A 23,160-nucleotide genomic window follows, 5' to 3' on the forward strand; every position below is an offset into this window, starting at 1 on the left:
AGCTGGCCAGATAATCTAAAGAGAATCTAAGAATGCAGGAGAATTTAATTCCAACTGGGTAAAGGAGGATGGGAAAGTTCCCTAATAAAACAAATAAGCCAAAGTACAGGTAGCCCTTGGATACAGGAAAATGGATCTGACCCCTGAAGGAGCGACCCATTCTCCACCCTTCCCTTTGATACAGCAGTTCTGCTGCTGCACAATGAAATCAATTCTGTTGGCTGATGCAATACAAATTGCCTTTTTTTAATACTTTGCTATTGTTTTTTGACTGGATAAGTCAATTTATCATATAACCTTCCAACTGTGTAACTAATTCTATGGGAGGGATAGCGGGAGTGTTTAAAGTAATAATAGATGAGCACAAGTCCAGCCTTTAAGTCCCTTTACAAAAGTGACTTTCCCCACAAGATCACCTTAGTCCCAGCATGAAAATATTACTGCAAGAACACTCAAACTCCCTGAGCCACAGAGGCAGCTTGAAAAAAGTAAAACACCCACAGTCTGGAGAAACGAAAAGTAAAAATTGCCTTCCCGATAGTTATTTAGTGAAGGGGATCCTCTGTGGTCCTTGTGAGGCCGTACAAGGTCAAACCAGCTAGGCAGAGAAACTCCACGACTTACAGGACAAAGCATAAATCTTGCAAAACAAAGCTAACTCAAGGACTGCTTCAGAAAATCATGGCAATATGTTCCAGAAAGTTTGCTCCTTGTAATGCTAAGGGAAAGATTCTTTCTCTAACAAGTACAGTCATAATGTTGATAAGCCTAATTTGGCATGGTTCAGTCTAAAGAATATCCCTGGAAAGCTAAACCTCTAAATCTCTTCTGGCTTGAGCTGTTTCACTTACACTATTTTTTATACTGGTCAGACAACAAATACGTATTTGATGTCGTGCAAAACAGGACATCACACTTGTCAAAATGGCTTTATTTTATCTAGTAGCTAAATTATCTGAAGTACGTATTGATCTCAGTAGCAGCACTTATTTTCCGAGGCAGGCCTGATTCTATCAGATGGCATAGAGACAATGTTGCAGTTTCACCACTAAGGGCATCTGAAACAATAGTTCAACATTTGCTGTACATATCATTACAGAAAACTCTCAGAAGGGTTAAACCAAGGAGTTTGCTCAGTTTTTACAAAGATTCATAGAAATTGCTTAGAACTCTAAATGTATTCTCTATAAGATTTTATCATTTCTTTAAATGATTTCCTACATAATGGCTTAATGTCACATACAAACAAGATTTTCAGTTAAATCCTGTAAAGCTCCTACTTAAGTGAGTAGTATATGGAGAGATCACACACTGTGGCATGTAGTATGAATAAATAGGAAATTCAGTATTAGTGATAATGTGTGCCTAGAGTTGGATAATCAGTAACAAATTATATTTCTGTATTAATTGTATTGGTTATATTTTGATTTTACTGGTTATGTGCAAAAAAAGAGAGTTACACGTTGAAAGATATTATAAATAGCTTATGATTTTCTAGATTAATTTATCATTCAATTAATACTTCCAACATAGCCAATGCACCATTCTAGAGCCATCATGTGTTTGCAAGCACCAATTAAATATTTGACAATTATTTAGGAAACATCTTGATTAACATCAAGAAGGAAAAGAAAGACTGTTACTGCTCATTTCTACAGCTACATAGTGTAACCCAGATTTCTGTTTTTCCTAGGAAACTTCCAATATGAATTATCTGAAACCTATTACTTCATTTCAGGAAAGCCTCTGCTGACACTGTATGAACGTTTATTATACTGGCTGCTAGCACTGTTTCATTCTGGCACTGCTTCTAACGGTTCTTCTAGGTGAAAACCAGACGTAAATTCACAGAATGCTGAAGAATATCAATATAAGGGTTTTGATTTTTTTCCCTCATGTTCCAGCCTATAAATAAGGCACATTAGGAAAAACAAAAAATAAAAAATACATACATTGGTCACTGGATCCAGTGGACAAGCCTTCGCATGGCCTGAACATATACACATGCCTCCAACAGAGATGTCTTTTATAGAATAGTAATACTGTAAGACAAAACAGAAATTGAATTGCTAAGTGGATTCTAAAATGCAGGTGCCAAACTGCAGAATTCATTTCTTGTGACAAAACTGTCAGGTCCTGTTTTATTTCTTTTTTGATCTGTTACAAATATAGCAGACAGTGTAATCCAAGCCGTGTCTTGATCAACAGATTCAGGCTGAGTGAAAGAAAGGGTGTAAATTGGCACAGTTCCATTTGTTTGAAGTCACAAAAGCCATGTCAATTTATACACGGCATACAAAAACATGAGAATAGGAAAAGGCTATATGCACATGGGATAATGAAAAGTCAAATGCTATAGAATTTATTCCCTTCAGAAAATATGAAAAGGAAAAGGCATGATGATGGGAAGAGGAGAAAAGCTAGGAAAAAGCCTACGAAACACCTTTGTTCACCTTAGCTGAGTCTAATTTGGGCATTCACTGAACTGTGGAAAGAAGAACAGTTTTTCACTACTGGCCTTTTGAATGATCATGAAACAGTCTTTATTACTGAAATTGAAGTATTTTTGACCTGGTTTTTTTGCCATTTGACCATTTCTCTTTTTTCTTTGGCGAGGATTAAGAGCCCTAAGCAGAAAGAAGGATAGAAAGATATTCATAATCTTATATCACAAAGCCTGTGAAAACTGAATCTCATTCATTATCTTCTGTTTCAGCAAGGGTTCTGCAACAAGCTCACAGCTGGCTAATCAAACAAAATATATGCTATTTGCAAATTTTGCTATTACAGTATTCAACCTCTTTATCAGATCATGAATAAATATATCACACAAAATGAGAACTCTTATCAGGCCCAGTAAAACTTCCAACACAAAAGAAAATGAAAAATTTCTGGCTACCCTTTGTTTCCTGACAGGGATGGCAAATTTCAGTTGCTCCTTGGTCCTTTGAGGACAGCCTCATGGAGACATGCCACACAGAAGTTACAGTTCTTTACTGGTTTAAGAAATCAGTGTATCATCCTGCACTCAGTTTTCATGAGTTTGGAGTAATTTTTCAAGTGCTAATTCAACTCTGTTTTTCTATTCGCTTAGAATCAGGTTACTAAATGACCACTTTTACATAAACACACAGTATTCATGATTAGTGAGGCTGCAATAACTGCACTCAACTGGAAGGGATTCTGGGCTTGTAATTCAAAACAAAATGGCTTGTTCCAAACTTTCAGAAATAGCCAGCACTCTCTATTTAGACAAGGAAATGGAAACCAGAAGTGGAGAACAGAAGAAGAAAATTTTATTAGCCCTTATTCATCACTGACAAATGACATTAACTACAGACAAGAGTAATGATATTCCTCCTTCATAACAGGACTTATTTTTGTTTTGGAAAGTGTAGGTTACCACTATAATATGATGACCAGCAGGAAGAGGAAGTGAGGCGAAAAAACAAAAAGGAACATAAATCCCTCAAACCAGTTTTTGAGAATGCTTTGTCGAAAAATCAGAGGAAAACAAGAATAATACATTTGCATACACACATTTACATATGTAAAACATTTGATCAGCAGGACAACAGGGAAATATGGCTTAGAAAGGAATTAAAGACTGCAGAAAGAAGAGACAGGCATGTGCACACACAGGGCACAGTGGTAGAGACCAGAGTATGGGTATAGTGAGAGTTTAAATGCTGTATCCATTCTTTTATGCTAAAGCAAAACACAAAGTGTTTACTGCTACCCTCAATATATGAAAATACTAAAAGCATTGCATTCAGGCCTTACTACTATAGTACAATTAGAAATTCTACTCAAAGGGAGTGTTCAAGGCATATTAAAGGTAGCAAAGGATTGAGTAGAAGAGGCAAGAGATACTAACAGCAAACATTTGCCAAATACCTATATCCAAATGTTTTCAGTCAAAGGATCTGGGTGTTTATGTTAAAAACACCATTAAGCAGAAAAGGTAAAATTGTTAATCCTGCTCTAGAGAAGATAACAAAATAGAGTGAACAGGGAATTCTCCAACATCAGGATTTTGAAAGATAACAACAGGTAATCATCATCTCCCAAAATTCTCTATGGCAAACAAAGGCAGGTACAGCACTTACAAGTGTAAGACAACTTCTAGATGTGCCTTGCCAGAACTTACCCTCCTTGTAACAATGGGATCAATTTCAGCTGGATCTTTGTGTGCAAACATCATTAGATCAGCATTTAGTGTCCGTATCCTCTGAAATCTCAGGCGAATAAAGCGAGCAGAGGTGAATTCCAGTAATTCACGTGATGGATCATCAGCGCTGGGTCGTCCATTAATCAGAGAAGTGTGAATCTGAAGAATTATTAAAGCAGTAAGGATTACATTACATTACATCAATGTTGTCATGGTTAGGCCAACAAATATAATTACAGGCATTGTGTTAATGCATTTGTACATGCAGAATAACTTCTTTCATTTGAAAGTAGATTTTCCCCAAAATATTCCATGTGTCCACAGGCCTCAGCTATGAAGAGTCTTCATAATAAAAACATTTAGAGCAAAGGACAGTCATCAGCTAAAAAAAGACTGAAGCACAAACTGTGTATGTGTACCCAGGCCCTAAAACAGTGTCCATGCTGCAGGCAATTCACTTCTCTCCTAGTCTGAGAATAGGTAATCATACAACCAAACAGGTTCAGAAATCTTGAGTTAAGGGAATGTGTACTTGGAATGGGATTCAGAATTCAACAGGGGTCAGTTTGCACCTCTTGGAGTGATCATCATCAAAAGGCTTTTGAACTTTTGAAATACTGAAAACTACAATGGCTAGATGAGACAAACTCAGCATTCATAAGCACCTCTCCTTTCCCACTTTCTCTTTACACATCTTCTTTGAATCTTTTTCTCAGCAAGGTGAAACAATTTCCTGGGTTGCAACAATTTTCACCAGGTCCCTGAGGATAGTCTTTATCACTTCTGAGAACTTTGTTTAGCATTTGTTTTTCCAAAGACACTTCCACTCTCTGCCTACACTGTGGTATCTGTAAAGATTACCTCCCCCTTTCTCTGTCCGCCCTATCCTAAGGTCTAGAAATCTTCTAGGTAAGCTCTGAGGCTCCTTCGTAGAAACTTTCCAACCTCAACAGAAGCATCAAGGGTAAGGCAACAAAAATAAGAGATCTTCTTCCCCTGCTGTCTTTGTAGCTGATCATGGCACACATTAGCTCTGAATCAACTAAATAAAGCAGATGGGCTGCTACAGAACAGTTCTTGGAAAAGGCCTACAAGAAGAAGCATGTCAAGTAAAGGAAAATACTGTTAATGAGCACCTAGAGGGAGAGAGGAAAGAAACCATTAATTTTCCTGTATCCTCAAGTGTTAAATTTTAATTGGGGCATTTTTATTACAGGCTGGTACACTGAAAGAATGTTCAGATGCTAAGCCAAATGTGCAGAACATTGGAATGAATAAGGGAATTATTTATTCTTTGCAATGAACATGTGTTGCCTCATACCTCAGCGCTCTGAGTGAGCGGTCAGGCCACACAGCCATTTTCTGTCATTGAACATGGTCATATCGCTGCTGGTTTAGGCAAACAGCTGCACTCCAAACACCAGCTGGCACTCACTCAGCAGTGGCTGCCTCACACTGAGGAAAGAGACTGTAAATCTACTGCTCCCAGGAAAGCAGCAGCTCTTGTTTCCTGGAGTTTTTGGAGGTGCTGGATAGACTCACTGAACAATTGCTGTCTTGCATTGCCTATGTGATACTGCCAACTCACTTATTTATCTCAAAGGCAGGTGTCAAGAAGATGGTGCCAGACTCGTTTCAGTGGTGTCAGGATCAATGGAGCAATGTCTCTAAACACAGGAAGTTTCATCTCAGTATTGAGGAAGAACTTCTTTACATTGACAGTGGCAGAGCACCAGCACAGGCTGCTCAGGGAGGTCATGGACTCTCCCTCTCTGGAGACATTTAAAATCCACCTGGATGCATTTCTGTGTAACCTGCTCTGTGTGACTGTGCTTTGGCAGGGGGCTTGGACTAGATACTCTTCAGAGGTCCCTTCCAACCCTAACAATTCTGTGATACTGTGATTTTTACTACTAAGAGAGAAATCCTAAACCTCATCATGTCCAGCATTCTGCTCCACTGTATCTACAGGTACACCAAATCACTGGGAACCACTCTGCCAGGAGCAGCCATCAAGTATATCTTGCCCGTGTATGAATCAGCACCTCTGTGTTTCTGCCATGTTATCTCCAGGAACAGGTGATATCACTACCTCCTACTCAGATCATACCAGGACAGCCACTGAGCTCTGACTCAGTTCTGCTCCTGACTACAAGTAACTAAAGGACACGGCTGGAAACAAACAGAATAAAATGCTATGAAAAAGACATGGTGCAAACAAAAGGTTATAATAAAAACCCCAGAGGAAGCAAGGAGGAGGTCCTGAATGAGAAATGTCTGGCTACAAATAGGACAAAAGCAGATGACCAGAGAACTACTCAAGTCCCTGGTGAAAAGAGAGAGAACATGTGTGGAGAGAAAACTTCAAAAGATGCCTAAAGAAGGTGGCAACAAGTCAAGTGGAAATTGACAGATCTTTCCAAAAAAAGGAGAATTTTAGCAAAAACACATGCCTAAAGATTTTTTTTGCATAATATTTACTTGTGAGCAAGGAAACCTACTTATTCAGAGTATTTTTTCACACCATCACTGTCTTCCTTTAAAACAGGATCCAAGAGATTTTTTTTTTATACAGCCAGAAAACGTACATGAGTTATGGTTTAAAGCAATAGAATACTAAACAGTGAACTTTGATATTCCAGAGATGAAGAAGAAATAAATCTAAAGTAGTGCCTTGTTCAATCTGATAGAACAACAGCATCATGGTGATAAGCAGCATGGCAATCTGAGTATCTATTCAAAAAGAGAAAGTTTTTGGGGGTGGGGGGAGAAAGATGTAGGTGAAATCACATCTCAAAGAAAGAAGGTGCCCACAGAGAGTTAGAAGTATTAATCACAGACACAGCTTGACCACAAATGACACAGTTGACGATCAGCAGTCACACCTTTTGATTATTTTAAAAACAACAAATTTGGTCTTAAAAATAAAACTAGAGGTATTAATTTTAGAATAGACCCTATTTTTGAAAGAATCTATCTGCCAGTAGTTTGTTCAGCTATTTCGCAAGGCTAATCTAGTAAGATGATGACTTCCATTTATGTTATTTTTAAGCTTTGTCTTTAAATGTTTCACAATTTCATTTTAAAACAACAAACAATTAAGTTCACATAATTATTGAAATGCAGCTATGTCCTGCATGAAATATTGCAACTGCTTGAGTATGTACAGCAAAATGACACCACAACTAGAAAATTCAAAACTGGATAGTTTTATCAAAATGAATCTGAAAATTTTACACTGATAAAATTAATTACTTGAAATTTTCTCCTCCTATAAACATCTGTGATGAAATCATTCATTTCTTCCTAGAAATATTTAGAATCAACTTGAAAACTGTCCAACCAAGTTGTTCCTATTCCTTGAAAAGAAAATAAGGAAGAAATTAAGAATACTTTAGAAACATCTGTCATTAATCAGGGAAAAGAAAAAAGTAAGAATCTTAATTTAAAGAAGTTTAAATAGGTTTAGATTTACAATATTTTCAATATGACTCTCCCAATGAGACATCACTGAGTTTTTCCAGAGCACACTTACTCTCTTCATCTCCCTCCACTATCTTGCACCTGTTTGTAAGACACTGTTCCCAGGACAGCGTGTTTTCAGTCAAGACTCTAATGTGGTCCCTGCCCTCCAAGTATTTTTGAATTGGACTTGAAAACTGTCCCAGTGAACACAATCCTCACTAAGCACCTACCACTACGCCATATAAGATCATCACAGTGCTTCCCGTATAGCTCCTGTGAAGATTAGCCCCCTTCCACACATCAGCTATGGTGCTGATGGCCTGCGCACGCTCCACGGTTCTGCAGCACAGCAAAGATCCAAAGCTGAGTCTTCCAGGAAAATATTAATACTTTAATCTACTCACTGGGCTGCTGCAACTTGGATAATCCAAATCCCCATGACAGCTCAATGTCAAATTCTGTTCAGGTTTCTATTTACCATTTCCAAGACCGAAGAAATAATCATAATCTTGGATTCTAAATGGAAGATACTCAGATTTCAACTTAAGAAAAGCTAAAGAAAACTTTTCCTTAATGAGGCATTTGTCCATGACCATATTCCAACAAATGGAATCTTTAGGAATCTCTAAATTCCTAAATGTTAGGAATTTAGGCCAGAAGAAAATGGTTATGAAGGACTATAAGAAACAGAGCATTTAGACACTCATCCCTCTAATACAATATGATCACTTCCTCTGACTAATCAGTCTAAGGGCTTCCTGAGCTACAGCATGAATCTGACTCATAGCATTTAATGTCTAACAGTTCCCCTTTTCTGTATTTATAGCTCTACTCCCTTTTTCAACCAAGAAAATTTGTTTCTTAAAAAAAACAAAAAAAAACCAACAAAACCCCAACAAAAATAACTGGCTCTGGCAGGGTTGTTCTTTGTTTGATTGTTTTCTTTTTTCTTTTAAACCTGGAACTCATAATTATTTAATTGAAAGTACTCTAATTTTTCATTTGAGAAAATTGTGAGCAGTCAACATCTTTTAATTTTTAAAATTCAGTATGATGATAAATCAACTTTTTCTTATCTAAGAACTGTGGAGGATATTACAAGTTCTCTGTTCTGAAGAGAATTTAGTCTAAGACTAGCCCATCAGCATTCATGCATAATTCTTTTTACTTCATACATATATTACTTTGCTTTTAGCAACACTCATTTTCATACAGTACTTTTCATGTAGAATCATAAGCTGCTAATAGAACAAATTATCTTAAATTTCATATTACCAACAAATGCTGCTATTACACAGTTTTCTGATTTTTTAGATTGCCTACAAGACTGTTGAACAACAGGGACACTACCAAATATATTCAAAGGGCATCTTGAGTACATTAGAATCCCTGGACCATGCCAGAACCTAAAGACCTATCCAGCTTGGCAGTCTGCCCCGTACAGCATCCAAGCCAGTATGCTAACAGTAAGATGAAGGCAAGCATACATAATACTTCCTCAGGGATTTGCTAAGCTATAGGTAGTTTCTGTCTAGTAGTAGGTAGTTATATCTGGTAAGCCTCAAAAGATTTCAGTCTCAGTCTCACCTCAAATCCAAGTCACCTTTCAATATCTACACCATCACTTAATTAGGATTTTCTCATCTCATTTATGTGTAGGGAAAGAGATCCTTCCTTTGCAATTTTAGATCTGACACATACTACGCTCTCTTAGTACTTCCAGTTCTGAAATTGGAACAAATAAATGTATCTTTCTACCAGCTCTATTCTTCATTTCATTTCTTTACTACTAATTAGCTTTGCACGGGTATCAGGCTTCCAGATCTGTAGTTTCCTCGGATGACTAAGGAATGCTACTAAAAAAATAGTGTTTCTTTTGATGCTCCATGCTCCTTGGTTACTGAGATTACCTGACAGTGAGGAGTTAAATAACAACTGCTATAATTCACCTATTTTAGCCTTGAGTTCCTTTTCCCTATTCAATTTATCATTTTTTTCTGCACCTCTTCAGTTAACAACCTAGTTTGCAACTGTTTCTCCAACTCCTCTCCTGTAAATAACATTTCCAGTGCAGAAACCCTCCTGACAGTCTCTATAGAAAAAAATTATTCGAATAATTAATTTAGTTTTTCAGCGATGACCTTATCTTTCTTGAATGCTCTTTGATCATCTCTCAGCCCACCAAATCTCTGGCAGACTTCCTGAATCTGATGTGTCTGAAAAAAGGTTTGTTTCAACTCAGTCACTCAGAAACTTTTTCACATCTTCACTGCAGTTTAACATTTAATTTGCTGGAACTTATTTTCTTACCTCTTTGTCTCATTTGCAGGAAAAGATATGATGCCCATTTACAAATAAAACCAGTTAATTTTGATATCTGTTATCTTTCCTTGGTTTATGCTTTAAACATGATGTATGATTTCTGGGACTATTCTAAAATGTAGCATTGAATGTGTGTGTAATTACATAATTATTTGACAGTTAATTAATCAGACCAGGATTTATGTTCTGTTTTCAACTAAACCATGTGTTCCTTTACTAGCTGCATGGAGGACATTCAGGTTTTTGAGAAATACTCTTGCACTGCATTTTATTGTGACAGCTAGAGAGTCTGCCAAAGGGTTGTAGAAGGTTGATATTATATTCTTAGCCTTTCTTCAGCAAGAACAGCTCAGTTCCACACGTCTGGGCAGTTGCTGATACAACATTAAAGCAATGCTGTCCCAGTTTAGGTGCTGAAATTTAGTTCACAGAGATCTCATACACCATTTTATTTCTGCTGACTTTCTTATGTTATTAAATCTATAGTGCCTCTCCTCTATAAGCCAGTCATTCCTAAACAGCTCCTTTTTTTCTGTCATGCCTATAGTATCACATTTTTTAAACACCCTTTAAAGACTGGTATTAATTATAAAGGTAACATTTCTCAGCTGCTGGGTCTGGATACTGGGCAATACTAGGATCCATCCAATCCTAGTTTCTGTAACAAAGACACCTGAAAGGGCCCGCAGTGTGCTCCAGACAGGTGATGATGAGACCTACCACTAGAATTTTGCAACACATTTCATTGGGTTTCTGCCAAGGAAGAAGTGACAGACAGCTTAAGAAACTTGTTGCTATTTTTGGCAGTAGACAAGTCTCATATACTGATAAACAAGGACTTGTTTAGACTAGCAATAGTCTTCAGAATAAAGAAAATTATTACCCTGCACCCCACCAAATACTTTTTAAATATTAACAAAATCTCCCTGGGACTTCTCAAGTCTAAGCAAATCCTGCCCTCTCAGCCTCTACTTACAGGACTGACTCTCCAAGTCCTTATTTGTCTTCCCAAACTTTTCCTGGACTTGTTCCAACATGTCCCTGTCTATCTGTTACTGAGGAGCCCAGAACAGGACTCAGCTCTTCAGCTGCGCTCTCATCACCTCCCTCAAACTGCTGGTGACTGACTAATGCAGCCCAGGATACTCTTGGCTTTCACTGTGTGCAAGGGCACCCTGCTGGCTTCTGTAGAACTTAGTGTACACCCCTACTCTCCCTAAGCTTCCTCCCAGTGCTCCTGGGTTATGTAGGTACAGCTGGCTCACATCTCATTGAACAGAGCTCTCACCCCACTGCATGCTACCAGGCACTGAATTGTCATGTAGCTGCCCATCTGCAGGCAAAGAAGGGACCACTCTCCTGGTGTCTGAAGTCACCAGTTTGTAGTCTTCACCCTCATCGGAGTCTCCATTTCTGGACCAACAGGCACAGACTCTGCCTGTCTCTCTTTTTTTTTGTATAGTGGTGGTTTCAGGCTGCAGAGTGAAGCCACAATAAAATTTAGTTACTCACTCTTGTCACTCTGATGCTGTACAGTCTACTGGATGTCTACTGACATCCTTCTGCAGTCCTCTACTTGGTGACACAAATACCCAAACACATCACCCATTCTGCAGGCAAGGACACTCTCTCCCTCAACTTCAGCAAGGTCCCAGACAGTTCTTAAAGTCTCAGAGGTTAAAATCTGCTTCCTGGCTCTGGAACTCAGCCTGAGCTGATGGCTCTGCTGTACAGGGGCAGCTGTGGCAGCCAGTGCTGAGGACTGTGCCCAGACTGTGCCTCACCACCATGGCTGAGCACCCAAAACCACTCTTTCCACCCCTCCTTCTGTGCGTGTTTCTGGCATGAACTGATATGCAAACATGCATCATGTTAGCTGTCTCTGTTGTTAATGCAACAGTAAAAATGCTGCCATTTGGCATAATGTATATTATCAATGGCTGAGTAACTTAAAATTAACACATTTTAACAAAGTTTTTAAGAATTTTAAGTATGTACCATGCTCTCATACAAATTTAAAATACTCATATATGAATCCAAGTGGCGTATTTTTCTACTTAGAGCTTTGGTATTTGAAGCCCATTACTTTGCCAAGCAATTTCAGTGCAATCAATCTCAAGTTGTTTGTAGGATATAAAAAACCCCAGCTGTGTGGCTGTGTGGCATGGAGTTTTTTTGCTCACTTTCCTTGCAAGAAAACAGCACCACTAACCAATATGCTTTTCACTGATGATAAACTGGAAGACTTAATTCTTTCATAAAAAGAGAAATCTACTTAGTGTAATTTGTTACAAGGATGGAATGGGAACATCATCCTACAATAATTTTTGGCTAGCAGTGGTAAAGAACTTCCTTTGTTCGAGTACTCAGTAGCTTATTTTGTACACCAAATCAAGACTCTGGGCTTCAGCCTTGTTGCTCTGTGTAAGGCAGTGGTCTGACCCTAAACTATTGCCAAGAAAGGTCAGTGTCTCACTAAAATCTAATCTCTGACAGCAGCATACAGGAAAGAAAAGTTTCTGTCCTGCACAAAAGGTCTTGCTACTTGAAAATGGGAGTGGAGAAGACAAAAATGTCAGCATTAAAATGATCTAATGGGAAAAGTACCCCATGATTTACATTCTCAAGTTATGCAAGCACATTAATATGAAGATGAACAATGCTGAAAATAAATTTTTCAACAGGTGATTCAGTAGCTCTCATAATTCTCCTACCCAATACTGCCTTTAATTATCTGTTGCAAATAGCTCATTTGCAGTAGACAGAAAATTACTGCTGATTAATTAATCTCTTGGTATCTTATATTTAATCCCTAAAGACAAAATTTCTGTGAGTTTTCTTAGTGCAAGACCTAACGTATCATTAGAGTTGATTTCACAACTAGAATAGTAGATGGAAGCATATGCCATAACTCAGCATTCAATTTTTCTTCATAAATACATATTTATAATAATTGTGTATAAGAAATAGCATATTTGGCAAATTTTGCTATATTTCTAATAAACATCTCACTATCTTAATAAATTAGTGGTTTAGTAAGTGAAAGCACAACTCCCTTCTGTGCCTCACTAATGATTACAAGGGCTGCTTGAAATGCAATGCTTAAACTTGCATTAAAATGTCAAGGGCTATGCATGTCAGTTGTATCTCAACTAATTCATTCCCCCTAAGAATACAGGCAAATGTCAGTTTAACAAACTGTTAAGCAAATAGTATTGTGTCATTGACAACTATACCCTACAGCTTAAGCTAAATAGGGCTTCATTGCTTCAGTTTTGATTAACTTGCTTTTGTCATTTTTCTCTTTCCAATTTCACTTGCCTATTCAAGCCACTGCTTTTATATGGCTCCTGAAATTCTCATGCTTGTCATTTTTAGACAAAAAGCAATTTGTCAAAGACATCATCTAGCATACTTGTAAACAGACTGCTCATTGTCAGAGCAATAGTTATTAATAAATCACAGAATAATAAGAAATTTGATTACCTTGGAAGTGTATTTAGATAATTTCAAGTTTTTATTTTCTTGTTGTAACTGTCTTACGTAAGTGGAAACATTGCACCGAGTTTCAGCAACAGTTATGCCTACCACAGTCTACGAGGGACTCAGACAAGATGCAAGGCCTGGAATACTGCACACAACCATGATGGTTTCTGCTCTATTGGCTCTTCTAGGTGCACTCAGAAGTGAGACTTCATCTCGTAAGGCAGCAAAAAGGTATTTTGTACTGATGCCATGGCAACTCTAGCTGCAAACCAGCTAGGAAAATTATGTTAGTCCGAGTTTTAATCAAGCAGAGGTGAAATACCTAGGCACTAGTGAGTTAAACATGATCACCTCTCTGCTTAAAGGATGAAATGCAGTGGTCTGTTAAACACATTCTCCAAAATCACTCAAAAAGCACAACATTAAAATCCAAAGTATGCTATTTTTTAAGGAAGCACTGAAGCGAGTTGACATTACACAAAAATTGTATTTTTTCTTTTTTCTACTAGTTTTCAAAGTAGTACACCTCTTCTTGGACAATGATCATAAATGAGACAAGTAATTTCAAAAAAAGAAAAAAGGGAAAGTTACCTTGTAAGTTTTCTTGGACATTATAATGTTACAATTATAATAAAAGCATTCTGATCCTCAGATTTAACTAAAAGGCTTCTAAGTATGCCAAACCAAACAATATTAAAAAAAAACTCACCCAAACAACACCCATTCCCACTTTCCTACCAAGATTTTATTATTTCCCTTATTAATTGTATGATTATCTAAAAAACTCATGGCACTTCACACTATATTTTTCCTCCTGAATGAGATAGACCATGGAATTACAGACAAATTGTTGCCAGTACAGCATTGTGACCAGTAGAAAGAAAATCCACAGGAACTTTTAACAGCTGTAAGCAGTTGCAAATGGCTGCCAAAAACAACTGCTGATGTAAAAGAGGGAGAATGTGAGGATTTAAGCTGTTCAAACAGTAAACAAGTACATCTGCTCCTGAATGTTATCATTAAATAAACTGTGGTAATATGCTTTACATTGATGCAACATTCCTCTTTTTAACCACAACTCTGAAGAATTTTAGACTGGAGCAATTTGAACAAAACTATTTTGGGTTTTTTTGTAATGGAAATCCATGTGTGGAAAAGTTCATTACAGCTACTGTATAGTGTTGGACTCAAAGTTCTAGCAAAACCTGTGTCATGTCATTTGGAACATAAACTGATGAATGCTTTTGAAAACCAGATGGAATCCCTGTGAATGGTAAGCATTCATTTCCTTTAAAACCATTTCTAATGATTTAAAAAGTAAGAACAAATAGGACATTCAATTGTAGAATACAACAAACTTTGATACCTCTCCAATTGTGAACTTGACCTGTTCAGACTTCAGAGATATTTTACAGAAGCTACTAGAAGAAAAGTCAGGGGAGGGAAAAAATCCATTTATGAGTAGCACAGAACGAACAGTCCAGGCTAGGAATGTCATCAGAAATCTTCTGTAAAACACAGGAGATTAAAGAATTATGTGCATGAAATGTGCTTTTTGCTCTTTGCTCCCATCATGATTAATTGTTGGAAAGTTACAAAAATAGTACAGCTTACTTTAATTACAAAAAACTACACTTGGCAGGGTTTTGTCAGACTCTCAAATGTCTGGATTTTTCAGATTTCAGTTATGTTACATGATACAAAATTATTTATACAGTCAACTAGTGTGCCGGATTTGGCTGGGACAGAGTTAATTTTCTTCACAGTATCGGTTTATTACCACAGTGTGTGGCTGTGCTTTGGATCTGTGACGAAAACAGCATTGATAACACAGAGATATTCCAGCTACTGCTGAGCAGCGCTCACACAGCACCAAGACCTTTTTAGCTTCTCACCCTGCCTCCCTCGGTGAGGAGCATGGGGGTGCTTAGGAGGTCAAGAGGGGGACACAGCGGGGACAGCTGACCCAAGCTGACCACAGCATATCCCCCACAACGTGATCAGCAGTAAAAGCTGGGGAACAAACATGCCAAGGCCTTTAAACTGTTCTTTTGGGTCTGTTTTTCCTTCAGAAGATCCTCCAACTTCTAAAACAAAGAAAAGCTCTACTGTGGCTACTTTGTTATGTACCTCAGCAGGAAGCTCAAGCCACAGAAACCACCTGTCATGGATTTGCTGTCCTTGGCACTCCTATTATATCTCACTTGGCTATCAGCTTTATTACTCTGATGGGCTTGAAAATGCTCCTTCTCTTTGGATCTTTTAGGCCTCCAGCACAGAGATTTTTTTGGTAGGAAAGGGCAGAAGTTTGGTTCTTGACTCTTCTTTTGCCTTACTGCAATTTCATATCAATTTGCAAATTTCATATTTTCCTTGCTTTTTTATGATGTCCTTTCAGTTTCTAATGCCTGTTAGTACTCAGGTATTTTATGCTGCTACCTTTTTGGATACTCTAAGATCTATTATTTTTTTGCAAATAGCATGCATAAACTCCTACATATTAAAAAGAAAACATATAAAAATACATTTCGACCCTCAGAGATTGCTTTATCATTTTTTACTCTCTTTCAAAAATTCCTTAATATTAAATAGTGAGAATATTACTGCCATTTTACAGAACAGTCTTTAAATAACAGTATTTTGAGCCATCCTTCCTTGCACCTTTTCTCAGAATATTTTGAGTTGCATCCCATATTCTTAGTTGTACCATTATGTTGTTCCTTGAAAGAACATTCAAAGGAATTTAAAAATCAGCCTTTGTGACAATTAGCCAGCCAATGGGAAGCTAAAAATAGTTACTATTTCATTGTAGTCAGATTTTTGCCTTTATTTTTGGCTTCAGAGACTCCTTACGTAGTCTCACTATCTTGATTAAATAGTACTGCAGTCCTAATTTTTCCTACTCTTCCTCAGGCACAATATATTTTATCATATGATATATGATAAAATACGTCAATTTTCTTTGACAGAGAATTGTTTGCTGAGACAATCTGTCTACTTACCCGCATTGTCTCTCTGCTATCCTCATTCAAATGTTCTTGACTCCAGACCTCAATCAAATAATTTGATTTTTGAAAAATATGTATTTTGAGTAATTTGTCCATTTTGGTCCACAGTGTTTATTTGACTAACTTTCCTTCTATCGAATTTCTGTGACATTTACCATTTAAATTGAAAATTCCAGGTAAACTACTCTGTTTGGTTTTTATTTTCTTTCCTATACAATTCCTTTGCACGGACAGGAAAACATACCTACATTTGGCCTCAGGCTGACATTTTCATATCTCCCTGCTTCAATGAGGTTTTAGTGATTAAAGTTACTCCTTCCCGTAGTCCACCTATATTTTAATGAATTTCTCCTTTAAAAAGAAAAAAAAAAATTTTTGACAATTAAGCTATTTTTTTGCTCAACAATTTTCCATGGTATCAACTAATTAAAAAAAAATAAATAATAAAAAAACCAAAAAAATACTACAAAATAATACACTACCCACAATGATCTTCAGCTCCTCTAATCAAACAGAACACAAAAAGCCTTCATGAAATACCCACTACTCTTGTTTCACTGTCAGAATGAGGTCTATTACTGTCCAAAAATCTGCTACCAGACCCTACAAGAGAAATTTGGATCATTCAACTAAATAAAAACAGTAAAGCATACTAGTTCTCTTTGGAATGCTGAAACAGTATGTTGAGTTATAAACTACATTTACAGGCATGACTCCTCCTTTTAAAATTAGAAAAATCTGCCACAGATCTACACATTGACCTGTAACACATCTCTTTTCAGTAAGCATTGTGGTCAATAAACTATGGTGCTAAAGAGAAAAGGTACATCATCTAATCAATTTAACTTCAAACTGAAAGACTGCGCTGTATGGAATGTTTTTTGCATGCTGAAACTTCATTACTTTTTCATTATTATTTACGCCATTAATCAGTTTTTCTTTCAAGAAATGGTAGAAATTACAACATCAGTTTCTGCTCAATGAGAAGATGCGCCAAGATAGAAAAGTGGACTAACTACACAAAAGAAACTTTCATTCCAAGTTGGCTCACACAGATGTACCAGTAAATATCCTGTCTCTTGTTTTCACAATAATGGGAGACTGCAATACTACTTATACTCAGCTTTCCACATTTTTCCCTCTTTGCAGCATAATTTAGAAGTACATTTCATATTTTATATCCATTATTTTTTTCTGTCGTATTAAATGTATTAAATACTCAAGCTGAGTATGAACTATCAACTTGAAAATACTACTTAAGTTTCTTCTTTCTTAGGCAAAAATTAGCAATGAATATTTCTATAATGTAATTATGAAATTATCAACTTGCAAAATTAGCTGTAGAAGTTTTGAATAAATTATTGCAAAGACAATTCTCATCATACATAGTAAAATAATTTAAAACCGTCTCAAAGTAAATTCTATGTTTTTCTATGTTTCCTACGATACTGAGCACATATGTCAAATGTTTACTTTGTCTTTTCGCATATCTTTCAGTGTCTATTAGGAAAACAGTAAATGTTAATTTTACATTAGTGAGGCAATATACTATTGTGTAAACAGAATATTTAAGATGTATCCATTTCTTTGGCAGTCATTTGTTAAAGGTATTGTTTTCTCAGACCAGATACTCAAGTTTACTTGTACTAAGCCAAATAACCAAGTTTAAAAAAAGAGACAAAACCCCAAAAGCAACAAAATTAAGCAGACCCGAATCTTTGTCCAAACCTCTAATCTATTTCATTTATTTTTGTAAACCATTTCTTTAGAAGTTATTCTAAATGGAAATTTTGGAGCTGCTGAAAGCTTATGAGCCAAAATTCTGGAAGAAAATCAATATTTTATCCCTTCTTGGTAGACACAAGTAAGCTTCTAGACTGCTACATCCTTTCAAAGTGCTTGAAAAAGAAGACTTACAAGTAGAAGTTATGAGCATTTTACTGAGACCAATCATACAAAAGGTATCCAAAAAAATGGTATCCAAAACCATGGCTTGAGCAGAAGTCTTCCTGAAGCTGCTGTAGCCAGAAGGTGGGAGGGGAAGCAAAGAAAATATAAACCAAAACCAATAGGGAGAACAAAGTATGAGTAATCCAAGAGTGTTAAGCAGGGACCGTTCAACCTCTGAAGTGGTGCAACACTGAATAAAATGAGATTAACAAAGAGCATTCATGGCAACCTGATCTGAAGATTACTGCTGACTTCATTGGAATGATCTTTTAATAAAAAGCACCATTTACCTACAGACTCTTTTGCCTGTGTCCCTACTACTAATCACTACAGAAAACTAACTGTGCATTGTAAGATGGAAAAGCAGAATGAGAAAGATCCTAAACTGATGGGACACCTGTATTTCAGTCCAGACAAAACCTGTCATTATTTCTTAGAAAATGAAGCTGTGCCTAGCTAGACAGCCTGACTCAAGGTATGCTACAAAACTTGGAAGCAGAACTTCTTGGATGCAAGGATTGCATCTGATAAGATCTCTACTTGCTGAAGTTTTCATTTGCATTCTGTGCAAAAGACTGTCTCATGTCCTCCATTCACAGTTTTCTGAAATTTGTTTTCATTGTCTTTCCATTGAAAAAAGAGAATTAAACAACCAAATAAAATGTTTTCATTTTGCATCACATGGAACAATTCATGTCAATCAAAATAAAAATTTCCCTTTCATTGTTTGGGAAAAAAAAATCAGAATTGCTTAAAATTATTGTTATTCTCCCTCTTCAGACGTCAAGATGAAAAATGCTGTTCACAGATCCCTATTTTGGATTCTGAGTCAGACTGCATTCATTAGTCTCTGTCTAATGTCTTTGTCTAAACTGTGATGCTGGAAGTAGAATCCACTTCAATTTCTGCACAGCTTTATCCATCTATAATAGATTGTTATTTTTTTTTTTTTTTTGTATGGTGAATTTTTGTTTTTCCAGTGAAAATAAAGAAACACAATACTGGTACAAGACAACGTATGCCATAAACACAAGTACTGTACTGAAGAAATGCAAGTCAAATATATGGAAATTTAACATACTCATGAGAAATGCCTAGGGTGATTGCAGCTGAGGGCATGGACAAAAATATTACTAGCTTTACTTTTTACCATTGATGCCTTTTCTACATCTCATGCATTTGAAAATACACCTATCACTATTACTCAAGGGGAAATAAGAGGTAAGAATTTAGAAAATTATTTTGCAATAAAGACAAAATACTGAATACATGTTAGTAGCTGAGAGGATCAATCTAAAAATAGGAACTATATAGGCAGCATCAATATTGTAATTCACAAACTCTTAGGTAATTTTTTTTTAGAAACTGTGTAGCATCTGTATCATAAATAAATAAGAAAAAAATCAATTAACTCAAAATTTTTAGTCTGCAAGAGAATACATTTTAATTTTGAGTACTTCCAAAATTTGGACCCTCTGTCCTCTTAGCACTGATATTCTCAGAGTCTAAAGCTAGCTGTAAGAATACACTTTAGTGTCCTTTTCCAAGTCTCTTTTTTCACTGACACTGCACCGAACAGGCCAAGCACTATGGTATGAAGAGGAGAAAATCTGCATGCAAGCACTGGGAAATACTAGAGTTCAACGTTCATAGTACCACTGGCCCGGGGCAATCTCAGCAAAGTACTGGGACACTGGGGGAAGTTCTAAGGGACCTGAGGCATGCATTTAAAAAGGGACACAGTATGAGCGTTCAAGTGCTATGGCAACAAGTGAACAAAATAATAAAAAAAAAATACTGTCAAGGCACTTGCTTCTGTTTATTTTTCTTCTTCACATAGGAAGTACACACTTTGAACTTCCACTTGACTGAAGAAAATGAAGACTAATGAACGTGCTTATACAAGGCTTGTCTTTACTACCAGAGTACTTTATTTTGTTTTACTTTACAGTTACACTGTTACAATCACAAGAAGCGTGTGAGATTAAGCATTTAAAGGAGAAGAACTGAACCATCACTTTCACTGCAGTATCATTCTCACCACTATAATAGCAGTGATAGAGATACTTATTGCAGAAAATGAAGGAGATAAGTTACTTAATTCCACCATAATTCTCCTCCCTGTCAGTCTTCCATTTCAGCCTTAGCCATAGAGAACATAGAATGTTCTTGTTAAAGGACACCAGGACTGAGAGAACCTTGGACTCCACTGCTCACACAAACAGCTCTAGCCAAATTCTTTCAGTCTCCAATTTTCACCTTTGAACATGGAAATACCATGCAGGTTGCAATGGAACATTGCAGATATGCAACTCCTTAATTACCTCCTTAATAATAAACCAGTAGTCATTACCAATATTGTTTTATCAACCATCTGGTCACACTGATTGCTTCACAAGAAGCTGTAAAGAATCAAGCAACCCCAAGGGCTGTGTTTGATATGAGGAATCTAGATAAACATTTTGGAAATTTGGTCCACTTTGTATGGTGCAAATAGGCATCATTCTCATTTCTACAATCAGATTACTTCAAATACAGGGATAATATCCTTCAATTTTTCTGTATTTAAATGTCAAGGTAGAGCAACTGAAAATAACGTATGAAAGGCATCTCACACAGGACAAGACTGTTTCATTTGCTCCCTACAAGGAAATATTTACTGACTCCTGAGATTTCATCTCTCCATTGTCACTGTATAACCCAAACTCTAATCAACCACAGAAATATCCTTTGAGGCAGTATCTTCTGACAACAGATTCTGCCCACAAAGAGTGAACTATTTATTTGCCTTGAAAAGTTTACATACCTTCTGCACCACCAGATATAATTACAATTTTTAAACCAACTTTGACAGAATACCTCTATGTGATGACAGACAAGGGAGATAATTGATTATTTCAATTAAGATTTTAAAAGGTGGGAATTAAATTCACCACCTTACTTTCCATTTTTAAATTTTCAGAAAGCTTAATTTTAGAGAAACTCGATGTTTCTCAGAATATGGGGGGGGGTGGGGAATCAGGGGAGAGGGTATTTTTACCTTCTTAGTGAAAGGAAGTGACTTCCTATCAGATTAATTAAGCTTTTCTTCCACTGTCTTCATTGCATGTGATTTTTAATGTCTGCTTGCACAAAGAATTACTCAATACTGAAGGAAAAACAGAACAATTATTTTTAACCTAAATATTTATTGTCTCCTAGCCTATACAAAACACTCTAAATCCATGTATGTTTGAAGACTGCTGTTTCCAAGTGTAACCTCCAATTTTACTTCCTACAAAATTATGTGTCCTTTTTCTATGAAAAGATATACATTTTCCTAACATGTTATAGTTATATACTATGTTGTTATATACTATGTTTTTTCTTAACATGTTATAGTGATCATCTGTTGCACGTGAAGATTTCAGAGGGTGGAGCTTTGAAACAACTGCAAGCAAGAGGGAAGATTCCAATGTATCAAAATACAAATACTACATGTACTAATTCAACAAAAAATTTGCAAAGAAAATCTTTCAGCATCTCACAAAAAAATAAAGTTACAGCATTGAAGGCTAACATTCAGAGACTTACATTCACCTAGACATCAAGGTAAGAAGGCTGTGAAACAAATTGCAGTCTAGCAGAAGAAATATTTCAATAAAAAAGGTGCAAACTGGATGTAAACATTAGAGGCTCCCATGTAAGAAAAATGAAGCAAAAATCACTATGGTAACCCACTAACTTTTAGTTCTTGAACTAATGATCATCTGAGGAAATAAAGAAAGAAATGGCATTCTTATACAGCATCTAAGTAAAGATGAAAACAAGATAAGCATTCTTATTTACCTGAAAATACCAGATTCATATCACCAACTATTAATCCTTACATAAAATGGTCTTTCTTACTCAGTGTAAAAAAAGAAATTAAATTATTATTAAAGCAAGAAACATCAGTTCAGTAAAAGGTAATGAATAACTCATTAAGTGAACTAATCTCCCTTATTTTTCTGGCACGGGGATACTGAGAGCAACATTCATTTTTGTTTTGCAATGTTGTTTTGGGAAGCTTTACCTTTTATATTTATTTGGGCACTGAAGCATTTCTCTTACAAGGATAAGCTGAAGGAGCTGAGCCTGTTCATCTTCAAGAGGAGATGACACAGAGGGGACCTCATTGACATATACAAGTATCTGAAGAGGGGTGTGACAAGAGGATGAAACAGGCTCTTCTCAGTGGTGCTGACCATCAGGACGAGAGGCAATGGGCAGAAACTGATGCACAGGAGATTCTACCCAAACATGAAGAAGAATTTCTTCACTGTGCAGTGACTTTGCACTAGAACAGGTTGCCCAGAGAGGTTGCAGAGTCTACCTTACTGGAGATACTCAAAAATTCTCTGGACACAATCCTGTGCCACATGCTCTAGGATGACCCTGCTTAAGCAAAGAGTTTGGACTACTGACAGATGATCCACTGTGGTTCCTTCCACTCCTATCAATTCCATGATGCTGTGAAACAGCTTAGCCAGTATGATATAGAGACACACTGTTTTTCTAGCTGTCACTGATAACTTAGTATGAAAACCAGAATGCTAAGAATCTTTCTGCATTCAGGTCTTCACTTTTAGAGAAATTTCTTTGAGAGTTTCCTACCTTTGTTCATTTGGAAATTGTCATTATGCAATTTTCCATTAACTCATTCAATAAAATTACTTTTTGCAAATAATCCCTGGCCTATAGATTGCTTGTTTCCGTTTGACTTGAACTCGTGCTAAT

The 23,160-nt window shown here is 36.6% G+C and overlaps 1 protein-coding gene across 5 annotated transcripts in view; it reads right to left on the reverse strand.

Annotated features, from left to right (window-relative positions):
- Positions 1–23,160, reverse strand: part of LAMA2 (laminin subunit alpha 2) — a 336,136-nt gene that overhangs the window by 211,329 nt on the left and 101,647 nt on the right. For all 5 annotated transcript variants that reach the window (XM_088053203.1, XM_014263438.2, XM_088053202.1 and 2 more), the window contains exons 5-6: positions 4,151–4,330; positions 1,953–2,042 (exon numbers count right to left, since the gene is read on the reverse strand). In XM_088053203.1, the coding sequence (XP_087909329.1) occupies positions 1,953–2,042; positions 4,151–4,330 (270 nt within the window). The remainder of the gene's footprint in view (positions 1–1,952; positions 2,043–4,150; positions 4,331–23,160) is intronic.

The sequence above is a fragment of the Pseudopodoces humilis genome, chromosome 3 (assembly GCF_049639895.1).
Source record: "Pseudopodoces humilis isolate 2021_Gansu_Grassland_sample_001 chromosome 3, ASM4963989v1, whole genome shotgun sequence".
Lineage (NCBI taxonomy): Eukaryota > Metazoa > Chordata > Aves > Passeriformes > Paridae > Pseudopodoces > Pseudopodoces humilis.